Here is a 12430-nt window from a genome sequence, read left to right on the forward strand (position 1 = left end):
ATTCCCAGTATCTGCAAAAAGTATTATTATCATTTATTCTTGAGGCCTCATATCCAGGCCTATATGCTCCCTGACACCTCCCTTAATTTCATATTCACTTCTCTCCTGCTGAATATAATATATTTTATTAGTTGAATTCTCTATTTGTAAATAGTTCTATTATTGGATGGCGGCATGCACACAAGCGGTGGTAAGTGGTAGGTTGATTCTTCTTCTTCTTTCTTTCCTGAATTGGTGTTGCTTTCACTCAGCATTAAAACGTGCTCGTATTAATGACCCTCTTGCTTTTCTTTTTTACATTTCTTTTCCATCTCCCCAGTATTTCTCAACTCTGGAACGTTATAACAATCTTTGGATTCTTTCTTTCTTCCAATTAAATGTATGATTTTTCCCAGAGGATTGAAAGATCATTAAGCTCTTCTTCAGTGTCGTCAAATCCTTTTTTGGTCCCAACACCTGGTCTGAGAACAGCTCTGGTTTATAATGCTTTGGCTAGTTGCTCTTCCCAGAAAGTGATACTAATGAAACCATTACTAAGAAAAGAGGCAGCACATTGTTGTTTCAGTTTTCAGTATCATTTGTGCTATTTTTTGCATACTGAAGTGTCATTCTCCTTGCAGCTACATTATAAACATCTCAGTTCAATCTTGTAAAATAAAAAACAAACAAACATAAATACAAACTTTTGCCAGGCAGTACGAGCCTTCTACCATCAGATCTTACAAGGTTGGTAGGATATTGTGGCCCAAGTTCCAAGTTTGGTCACAGAATGGCAAGTTTAACCATTAGCAGAGCCGGTCACTAAACTCACCATGAAATATAAAACTAGAAATAACATTCTGCTATTTCACAAGAAATGCAGAACTCACAGGTCATACAATTTGTAATCTAGAATTAACTGCATAACCTTTATCCTCAGAGGTAAATGTGAGAAAGAATGGGAAATAACAATAATAACTAATATTTATTGAGTATCAACTTAATGCCAAGCACAGTAGAGAACGGCTACCACAATGCTATGAGGAACTGCATTCCTGTTGCATACATAAAGAAATGGTAGCAGATGTATGGACTAGCCAGCATCATACAACCAGTGAGGCATACACCTGAAAGTCACACTCAGGTCTGCCTGCCCCAGAGGGCCCACTAAAGGCTAAGAATGGACAGAGTTATCACTCTTTAATTAAAAGTTAAACGCTGCTCTCTCTCTCAGCCCTGGACAGTTGGCTAAGTGGTAGAGTGTCACCCTGCATGTGGATGTCCCGGGGTCAATTCCCAGTCAGAGCACACAGGAGAAGGGACCATCTGCTTCTCTACCTCTCCCCCTCTCCCTTCTCTCTCTCTCTTTACATTTCTCTCTCTCTCTCTCTCTCTCTCTCTCTCTCTCTCTCTCTTCTCCTCCTGCAGCCATGGCTCTCAGTTGGAGCATGTTGGCTCCGGGCGCTGAGGATGACTCCATGGCCTCTCCTCAGGCACTAAAGTAGCTCAGTTGCTGAGCAATGGAACAACAGCATCACCCCATAGGGGGCTTGCCGAGTGGATCCCGGTCGGGGCACATGTGGGAGTCTGTCTCTCTACCTCCCTGTTTCTCACTTAAGGAAAAAAAAAAACAAAAAACCCTGCTCTCATGCATGCACGCACACACACACACATACACACACACACACACACACACACACACACACACACACACACAAGAGGTAGCCTGACTCTTCCTAAGTCTAGACAGTTCAGAAAGAAGGAGATGCCAAGGAGGCAGAAGCCTTGGTTCCCAGCACAGGCTGCTACGCAAAACTCTCCATCAGTGCTGGGCAGAAATCAGGTGGTCTGGGTTATTTTGGGGAGACTCTAGGTCCCCTTCTCTCTTTTGAGGCCTGCATTGCAGCTATAATATCTGCAAAGAGCCCCATAAAGGAGGTGCAGCAACAGCAGCAGACCAGAGACCTTATTTCCCTCAATAAGTAAGCTGAAACACATGCATCAAAATTAAGTTTTTAACATATTGAAGGGCCTTTATATATGTTTCCATTTTTCTTTTTTCTGAACTGCATCAAACATCTTTTTACAATTTTTTATTACATTAATATAAATATATACACAAAAAGTACATTAAAATATATGGAGTTCAATAAATTATTACTAATTAGATAAATAGTTCAAGGAACAGAATCCTGAGAATCCCAGAAGTTTCCCTCATATTCTCTCCCAAACATTCTTCTCTCTCCTCTCCAAAGCTTATAAGTATTATGGTCTCTAACATTGTATATTAGGTTTTTTCATTTTTAAACTTTATTACTTATGTTGAATCTTTGGTTCAAACTGTTGAATTCATTTATCTTTTTACATGTTGTTGTGGTTTAACATTTTTATTGTTGAAAAGTGTTCCATTGATTTATTATTTGGAGCGGATGGCTATTTGAATGGTTACTAGTTTGTGGCTTTTGTGATCAGTAATGCTATAAATACTCTTATACATGCTTATTTGTATATGCACAATGCACTTCTGCTAAATATTGCCAGATTGTATGTTAGGCTCAAATGTAGTTAATAATGCCAATATGTTTTCTAAAATCTTTGAAGCAATGTTAGATCCACATTCTTATTAAACTCAAACTATCAAAAATCTTATTTTTAAACATTTTGGTGAATTAAGTGAAATCTCATTATTGTTTTAACTTCTGTTTGATATTTATATAACTTTATATAATTATTTTCTATTTTATGAACTATCTTTCCAAATTTTTTGCCCATTTTTATTAAAACACCTTACTGATTTGTAATTGATTGTGATTTGAATTTCTCACTGGTTTGAAAGCATTCTTTACGTATCTTGATTGGAACCCTTCTTTGTTTCTGTATAATGAAAGCATTTTCTCTCAACCCCAAAATAATATTAAATTATGTGATATCTGTAAATATTCTTTAAAATTTTTTTTAAATTTATTGATTTTACAGAGAGAGAAGATAAGAGAGAAACAAAAACATCTATCTGCTCCTGTATGTGCCCTGACAGGGGATCAAACCTGCAGTCTCTGTGCTTTGGGCCAATGCTCTACTGACCAAGCTATCTGGCCAGGGTTGGTAAATTTTCAAGTTATGAACAGACATCTGCTAGTTTGTGCTTTTTTTTTGCCATTGGTTCTTTATCTAACATGGAAGGCCTTTGCTTTTACCAAGAGCACCCTCTAAGCTCTGAGTGTGAGAAGGGAACCTTGGCAAGGAGACAGGACAGCTTAGCAAGACAATATTTGGGGTCTGGTTCCGATGGTTTTAGCTGTATGGGCAAGTTACTAACCTAATCTTTTTTTATTTAGACAAATATTAAAGCTTCCATTTTCTCATCTATGAAATGGAGGTTAAAACAAAATCTACCTCATAGAGTAGGATTAAATGAGATAATACATTCAAAGTGTGGCAAAGACCGACAGTTGCTACACCCAACATCAGCCCTCTTCTTCCTTACTAACTCCTGCATTTCAGAGGGTGAAAACGCAACCAGCTAAACAATTACACGGTTCTCCCTTGTGGATAGGAATGACCATTAGACGTCAGTAGAGGTTGCTTGCTGAGGGGACGGTTAACAGCAGAGAGGCGTGATATTTCTGCCTTTCCCTTTTCTTTTTCTGACTTGTCCAGAACACAGAAGTGATGACTGGAGCTACAGTGGCAACTCTAAGGCAACCTTGAGGACAAAAGCCACATGCCAAGGACAGCAGACCAGAAAGACGTAAGTAGCCCAGGGACACTGTGGGCACTGTAGAAACTCCATACAGTCCTGAATAGTTCTCTTTTATGTGAGAGAACAAATATCACTGTCTTATTGAAACCCATGTTGTTTCAGATCTCTTCACTAGCAACCAAATGTAATCCAGACTGATCCAACAGAACATTTGGTACACTGCACAGCATCAAATAAGTAATCAATACCCATAGCTGATATTTATTCCTATGAAAAGCATTAAACATTTTCTGCTCACAGTAGAGCAGTATTCAAAAGTGTATTAGGCCTGACCAGGCGGTGGCGCAGTGGATAGAGCATCGGACTGGGATGCTGAGGACTCAGGTTCGAGACCCCGAGGTCGCCAGCTTGAGCGAGGGCTCATCTGGTTTGAGCGAAGCTCACCAGCGTGGACCCAGGTTGCTGGCTTGAGCAAGGGGTTACTCGGTCTGCTGTAGCCCCACGGTCAAGGCTCATATGAGAAAAGCAATCAATGAACAACTAAGGTGTCGCAATGAAAAACTGATGATTGATGCTTCTCATCTCTCTCTGTTCCTGTCTGTCTCTATCTATCCCTCTCTCTGACTGTAAAAAAAAAAAAAAGTGTATTAGAAGCCATCAATTTCAACCTCTAAGTCAGTAGTTCTCACATTGACTGCACATTAGAATCACCTGGGAGTCATTTGAAAATCTAATGCCCAGCCCTGGCTGAATAGCTCAGTTGATTAGAGCATCGTCCTGAAGCACAGAGGTTGCCAGTTTGATCCCTGGTTAGGGCACATACAGGAACAAATTGATGTTCCTGTCTCTCTCTCTCTCACTCCTTTCCTTTCTCTAAAAAATAAGTAGAAATTAAAAAAGAAAAGAATGTCTAATGCCCAGGGCAATTTTAAGAGAAGCTCCAGATTGGGACCCAGACATCAGTATTTCCTAAATCTCTCAGAGCATTCCAGTGTGTAGCCATGGTTGAAAAGCATTGCTCTAAGTAGATGCAAAAATCCCTCTGTTAAACTAAGGACTCATGTTTGAAAACATGCATTCTTTTTATAATCACTCATGAAAGCTCAACAATCAGAGCTGGAAAAGGAGTTCAGTCAAGTTCGGTCTCCTTGCCCTGAGCCGGGAAAGGGTAAGTTCCATTTTAGAGCTGGAACACTTGAGACACAGAACAGTTAGGTGGCTTCCTACGGCGTCCACTTATTACCCGGGGAGTGGAAAGCAGAATCCACATGTCCTGTCTGCAAGAACAATGCTTTGTGTATAACCTCACACAGCCAGGACCACAGGGTTTCAGAGACGGCCTCTCCATCTCAGGCAGACCCACATTTATCAAACAGTTGTTCTACAGAAATGAGAAAAACGGAATGTAGCTAAATATTTCATAAAGGTGAAAATTATGTTAATGACTGTAATCAATTGGCCATCTTTGGTATGGTTAACTCAAAGTGAGAAATTGATGTACATCTTTATTTTGTGGGAAAATAAGCTTTAGAAATAAGTCAGAGGGGGAAACAAAAAGCCTAACACCTTTATTTGAAAAAGTTTAAAAACAAAAATTTAAAGGACTTCTAATGAAATTGATTAAATGTCCAGCTATTTAGCTAATCATTATAGATGAACTTGGTTCTTTTTTGTTCCTTACAACAGAACAGACGTACAGCTTTGAACTGAAAGAGAGCTTCAAAATCTCTCTGACTCAGGAACTTTCTGGGGATAAAGGAGACAAAGTTGGCATTTTTCAGTAAATTGAGGGCGAAGGAGGTAAAGTAGCTGGGAAAAGCCTGCTCTTTCACCAGGTACTCTGTGTGCTTAGTAGATGTGTGTTACTGTTTCACCTCCCTTTGTGCACCGGAATCTCTACGTGTCCTCTGGAGCCCACTTGTCCTTATCAACAGAAACACTGAGGCAATAAATAAACTGAGTAAGAGAGAAAGGTGTTTACTAGGCCTATTAAGAAAGCAAAGGTGGTAAAAGAATAGAAATATTAAGAGGAACTCTACAGACCTAAATTACATCTTATAAGTTTGCCTGAATTTATGCAGGAGCTAAAGTCCCCAAAATTATATGTATGTGACAAATTTTTCTTATCTTTAACTGCATTTGCCTGACCTGTGGTGGCGCAGTGGATAAAGCGTCGACCTGGGAATGCTGAGGTCGCCGGTTCGAAACCCTGGGCTTGCCTGGTCAAGGCACATATGGGAGTTGATGCTTCCTGCTCCTCCCCCCTTCTCTCTCTCTGTCTCTCTGTCTCTCTCTCCCCCTCTCTCTCTCCTCTCTAAAAATGAATAAATAAAAAAAAATAATAATAATAATATATAAAAAAAAAAAGCCTTACATCTTTAACTGCATTTAGTGGAACCCTGGAGTAAATCTAGAGGTTTATGTTAATGAGAATTTAAAAAAAAATTTTATTGATTGATTTTAGAGAGAAAGAGAGAGAAACATCGACCTACCGTTCCTCTCATCTGTGCACTCCCCGGTTGGTTCTGATTGAGAACCGAACGTATAACCTTGAAATATCAGGATATGATGCTCTAACCGAGTTACCTGGCCGGGCCTAATAAGATATTTGAGACCCTAATCTGTCTGGTAGAACCTCTACCCTGTTCATGTTGTCTGAAAGCAAAGACACATCCATATCATAATAATTTGATAATAAATATTACCTGTTCGTAAGGTGTTTCCTTGGGCACTACAGCAAAGGAATGCCAAGAAAATCAACCAGGCCTGCCTTTTGTTATCACATAGATCTTTCTCTAACACAAGTAACAATAATAAAAAAAAAAAAAACCAGTTGTTCAATTCATTCATTTTTCATTATACACAGTTTCATTGCTTTTAAAAGGGAAGTCAACCAAATCTAATTTGATATTGTGCAAATCATTTAGCATATTTCCCCGTGTATAAGATGCACCTTAATTTTGGGGAGCAAAATTTGAAAAAAAAATGTATTACATAAAGTTATTAAACTCAAGTTTGATTTATCATAAATTCATACAACTCCTCATCACTGTCAAAAACTCCCGTCCATTAGCTTGTCCTCATCTGTGTCTGATGACAAATCACCATCTTCAGCAATAAGCACAAAAACAAGTGTAAAAAGGCGGGAAATGCAAGTAAAAATATCTACAACCACTCTATAAGACACACCAAGTTTTTGGAGCCGAAAATTTTCCCCAAAGTGTGTGTCTTATACATGGGGAAATATGGTAATCAATTGGCAGCAAGCTTTAGATACTGAATGGCTTTAGGAAAGGACTACCAAAACAACTACCCAAATCATGTTAGACCCAAGGTTGGCAAACTGTTCCTGTGAAGGCCAAATAGTAAATATCCTAGAGTTTACGGCATCTGTAGTAACTACTCAACTCTCCAGTTTTAGCAAAAGCAGCCCCAGGCAATATATAAATGAATAGACAGGGCTGTGCTCCTGTAAATCCTATTTACAAAAACAGGCCTCGGGACTGATTGGGCACTCCTGCTACTGTGGGCAGACCCTTGATCTAGATAGAACCTTGGAAAACTGTTTGTCAGATTCTATTACTCAAGTATATATATTTTTAAATGTTTATTGTATTGGTTTGAGAGAGAGAGAGAGGAAGGGAGAGAGAGAGAGAGAGAGAGAGAGAGAGAGAGACAGGAACATTGATTTTATTCCTGTATGTGCCAGGACCCGGTATCAAACCGGCAATCCAGGGTACTCAAGTGTATTTTGATTTTGTCTTTTTCACTATTCTAATCAAAGCATAAAAAAGGATAGACATGAAAGAATATGTTATGACTCCAGTCACTCAAGATGGGCCCACAGGAGGTGCTGCAGGAGGGAGATGCTCTCTCATTACTATCATTACTGCTCAGGAGACCTGATACACTCTCCACATTCTCTAATTTAGCTCTGGCAAAATCCTTGTAAGGCAGGGATTAGATCCCACATTGGGGGGTGGGGGTTAAGAATACATGGTTAAATAACTCAGTTGCAGAGCCAACTCTCAACCCAGACCCATCTTACTCTACCGCTCCCGCGGCCTCTGCGGCACTGTTGGTGGACAGCCCCCACAGGGTTCGCGTTGGGTGGACATCAGTGCCGCATGCCCATGTGGTCTCTGCAGGGTTGAAGGCAGAAGCGGGGGAGAATTTGCAGGTGGAGTGACTTTTTTATCCAATTGATCAGTCAAGTAAATCTCAAGTCCATGAATGGGGCTTGAAGATTTCCACTTCTGTGTGTCAGCAGTTCTGAGCTGATCTGAACCAAAGCCCATGCTCACATTTAGTCCACAAACAAAGGGCATGGACCAGGTAGGGAGGAGGCGACAATTACAGAGTGAATGTTTTTTTAACCCTTTCCAGAACCTCATAGTACAGTCATTTCAGCTCATGCCTCGAGGGTGTTTTCTGAAAAAAGAAAGTGCTTTTTCAGCACTCTTAGTGTCTGATTTCAACCCTTGCTCTTCCATCAGGTGATTCTAAGTGGGCTGACAAATGCTGCTGTGTTTTTGCTGGTTTTCCCACTGGGTTTAGTCAACCAGGTGCCCTCGATGCCCTAGGCAAGGGCCTTACTTGGATCCAGGCTAAGAGGACGGGTCCAGCGCTCACAGCCCTTCTTAACTTTCTTTAAGGTGCCAAAACACAGAGAATTTTAACAGTGTGCATCCAACATGAAGCTCTTTTACCCAGTTATTCCACTGACAAGCTTACAACGTGGCCTCCCTAAAGATGGAATTTTGTGGCCCTTGTTTTGAGCTCCTGGGTGTAAGCAGGAAGCATGCCTTCAGCATACTGTCATAAAATCTCTAGTCTCTTAGGAGGAATTAAAAAAGAAAAAGTGTAGTGCATAACCAAGAGGGGAGAATGTGAACGTAATTTAGCAATCGCTGTCACAAACACTGAAACAAAACAGAGCAGTCAACATCGTTTTGCTGGTATCTCGGCTTATCAAGGAAAACTCGGCAAAGTGGGTATTACCCTGACCCCATTTTACATGTGAGAAACCTAAAAATTCAAAATAAAAGGAGAACGACTTGCTCTGCAGATAGGAACCAAAGCAGAAGTCCCTCCAGGAGCTCACATAAAAACCAGCGATTCAGCTCTAAGTGTTACGGCATAGGGACACACAGCAGCTCCCAGGAAAGACACTGAAGCCCACCTGCCCATGGGGCCAGCTGCCATTGTCCCCAAAAGTTAGGATCTTGCTCAATATTCCTTCAGGTAGCAGTTGCACACCACTCCTACAAGAACATCCCCGATTACCTTGGAAGGATTGTATAGCTCTCAAACCTAAATTAGAATTCATTCCTTTTTATTTAAAAATAATTGTATCTTGCCAATATAAAAAAAAGGAGACCTCACAATATGCGGAACTTTGAAATCATTCCTCCATATTACACATTAACTAGCTCAATTCTAGAGAATAAAGAAATAAAGAAACAATGAATTGGTGATAAAGTGACTGTAAGTTGTGCTTTAATCAATGAAGTTATACTTTTAGAACTTTAAAGGCTCCATTAAAATATCTGTTTGTAAAATAAATACACTTCCTACTTTATCTTTTTTTTTCTGTAAATCTAGATTCTCCTAGATTAAGTTTATTTGAGGTAGGGCATGCCTGAATTCACTGAAAAGCTTCTAAAAGACCTACGCACCTTTAAAAAGACCAATAGAGCAATTTTTTTGTCATATTTCTTTCTCGAGGAAATACAGAACTAAGTCCCAATAAGGTTCAATTCTCATGAGGCTGTTGAGATGACTGTTATTTTCAGAGAGGAATGTTGTAGATAATCTCTGTATGATTTCAATTATTAATAACATGAGTCTCTGTTCAGTCCCACATAATGGAAAATAAAGTTCACAGTTGTTCCATCCAACTCCAGGGATAAACATTAAGGTTAAAGGTAAGCCTGGTGGCCTTTTGCACTGGGACATACAAGTCTCACTACAGAATGGGAAGAATGACAAGAAGCAAAGCAGAGGAGTGAGTAAAGATATTTGAGAAAGCCAAATTTCCACATTGTCCTAACGCATTCACAGAACAACAACAACAACAAAAAAAATCACATCTCTGTCAAGCAGAAAGCTAGGTAATTCAGAGAGAAGCAGGCCTCCGGAATTGAACCAGTAGCTGTTTATAAAATAAAGTTCTGTAAAGAACTCCACGGCTTTCCCCTCCCAGCCTCAAACCAATATCACATTTGACTTTTGTTTTGTGAATCATAAACTGCCCTTTCTTCACCACAGTGATTCATGCACAGCCTCGAAGGCACAATGAGCTGTCCCACCTTGGAACAGTAGTTCATTTCCCTCCAGCCTGGAAAATCAGCATCACCTCTGACAGGCTGGTTTCTCCACTAGGCTCTGTCTCGCCCACCTCCCTCCTCCCTAATCTCCTGGCTGGGAACCCGACCCCCGTGGCCCCTATCGCCCTACCACCTCTCCAACTGCAGGCTAACCAGAGAACCAACGGACAGCCCCTACCCATGCTGCTATGGCTCTGGCAGCCACTGCCAAACCACTTACATTTTTGCCAGAGCATGGCCTGTGACAGGATGTTGCCTTTTTTCTTTGAAGCAGACAGTTTGGCTTCTTTAATGTGAGACCTGGGTGTGCTTTCCTCCAGTGTAGCCACTGCTTGTTCAGAGGCTGTTTCCTCAGCTTTTTAAAGCCCCGAGTTCCCGCTGCACAGGGCGCAGCGTCATCACACCCTCCCCTTTCAGGCACCCATGCGCTTGACTTCGGCAGAGCTGCCTTCCCCCACCGAGCGCACCCTCAGAGTCCCACCGGCTGCAGACCACTTCACTCAAGGAGCTAGCCATCTGGATCCGAACAACAACACAGCACGGACGGCCATGGTCCTCCAGATGTGACCACAGTGCAATGTGATGTGTGGTGAGTGTGCAAGTGTGCAAGTGTGAACTGTGTGAGCATTTGTTTCAGGTCATGTGTCTTCCCACACAAATGATAAGCTCAAAGACCCCGTGAAACAGTCTAGGTTTTCTCTGGTCCCCGATAGGCGTCTGCACCACCAGGAGAGCAGCAAGACTCAGTTCGCCATGGGCCCATCTCAATGGGAAATGCTATTCCCAGGGGTCACTGGTTCTCACTCACAGGAGGAAACACCTGTAGTCTCTTCAAGCCTCACTAAACAACCTCCTCACTCTTTTAATATTGCTTTTCTGTTTATCCTATTTTAAAATACAATAGCCCCTCCCCTGCCTACACCCAAATGGCAAGTTTTAATTATACTTAAACACAGAGGACACTGGTTCTGATGGTCCATATGCCCACCGAGAAAGAGGCTAACTCACTCAAGGGAGAAAGGAGAAACACCCATACTCTTTAACTAGAGCTGGTTACTCAGAGGGAACTTGCAGGCACAATATGAACAGGGCCTCCCTCCCAGTGCCCACCCACCTATTAGCAAGAAGTTTCGCAAAGGAAAGTAATGGGGTTCATCATCTGATAGTGTTTGAGGTGTTAGGCCACAGACTCCTTCCCAGTGTGGAAGCCTTCTGCCACTGTGTATGTAAATTCCAAATGCTCAGGCCCCAGGGACCCACAGTTTGGGGTCAGAAGCACCTGGCAAGGACCCCCTAGGGCATACCTTGCTGCTCTGTTCCACAAGCTGCCTCAGAGCCATCTTACACAACCCAGATTGAACCATGCCCTTCTCCAGCTGAAGATGCTTTCACCTACTCTCTTCAACCACAGAGCGGTAGGCACATAAGGCCTCTCACAATTGAGCCCTAGTCTATCTTTCCAGCCCCATCACCCACCAAGACCAGGCCCTGCCCCCACCAGTCCTCCCCAGTGACTTCTAAACTCCACTCTGCACACCCATGCAATTCCCAGCCTTTGACCTTGCTATTCACTCTTAAAATTTTTTTTAAGATTTTATTTATTCATTTGAGAGAGGAGAGAGAGAGAGAGAGAGAGAGAGAGAGAGAGAGAAAGGAGACACAAGGCCAGAGGAGCAGGAAGAATCAACTCCCATATGTGCTTTGACCAGGCAAGCCCAGGGTTTTGTACCGGCAACCTCAGCTTTCCAGGTCAACGCTTTATCCACTGTGCCACCACAGGTCAGGCAACCTTGCTTTTCACTCTTGTCAGGCTCCTCTTCCCCAGTTTCTCACCTAAAATCACCTCCTTATTTTTTAAGATTCAGCTCAAATTGTACCTTTTTTGGTGAAAAATATTCTAACCCAGCAAACCTCCTAGTCCCTCTTTTCTTAGCTCTTGAAGCACTTTGTTTGTTATATGACTGCAAATTGTTGCCTGACTCTGTAGGTTCCTCAGGGAGGTTTCGTCTTTGTCTCCCTGCTGCCTCACATAGGACCTGGAGCACACATGTCCCTCAATAAAATTTCATTTCATGAGTGATGGATTTAATAAATCACTGTAACTAATGGGTTAGTTTGAGGGCAGACCTTGAGAAATGTATCCACATAAATGACTCACTCAAAAAACAGGGAAGTCACACCAGACACATCTATCAGGCCTGGCTCAGTCACAAGAGATGCTGGTTCCCAACCAGGCTCTGCCACTCACTGGCTGTGCCCCTTGAACCAAGTCAGGTAACTCACCCCGAGTCTCAGTTTCCTTGTTTATGACATGAAGAAGCAGTTCTCAGAATGTTTTACTGGGCTCTTAGGACAATATATGACCTCACAGTTCCCCTTCACATTACTCTTTATTTTGGGCATCTGTCTTATTCTCTCCAAT

The 12430-nt window shown here is 41.7% G+C and overlaps 1 protein-coding gene across 1 annotated transcript in view; it reads right to left on the reverse strand.

Moving 5' to 3' along the window:
- Nucleotides 1-10460, reverse strand: part of POU2AF1 (POU class 2 homeobox associating factor 1) — a 29291-nt gene extending 18831 nt beyond the window's left edge. The window contains exon 1 of the mRNA XM_066371645.1: nucleotides 10229-10460. Within this exon, the coding sequence (XP_066227742.1) occupies nucleotides 10229-10244 (16 nt within the window). The 5' untranslated portion in view covers nucleotides 10245-10460. The remainder of the gene's footprint in view (nucleotides 1-10228) is intronic.
- Nucleotides 10461-12430: the final 1970 nt, after the last annotated feature.

The sequence above is a fragment of the Saccopteryx leptura genome, chromosome 1 (assembly GCF_036850995.1).
Source record: "Saccopteryx leptura isolate mSacLep1 chromosome 1, mSacLep1_pri_phased_curated, whole genome shotgun sequence".
Lineage (NCBI taxonomy): Eukaryota > Metazoa > Chordata > Mammalia > Chiroptera > Emballonuridae > Saccopteryx > Saccopteryx leptura.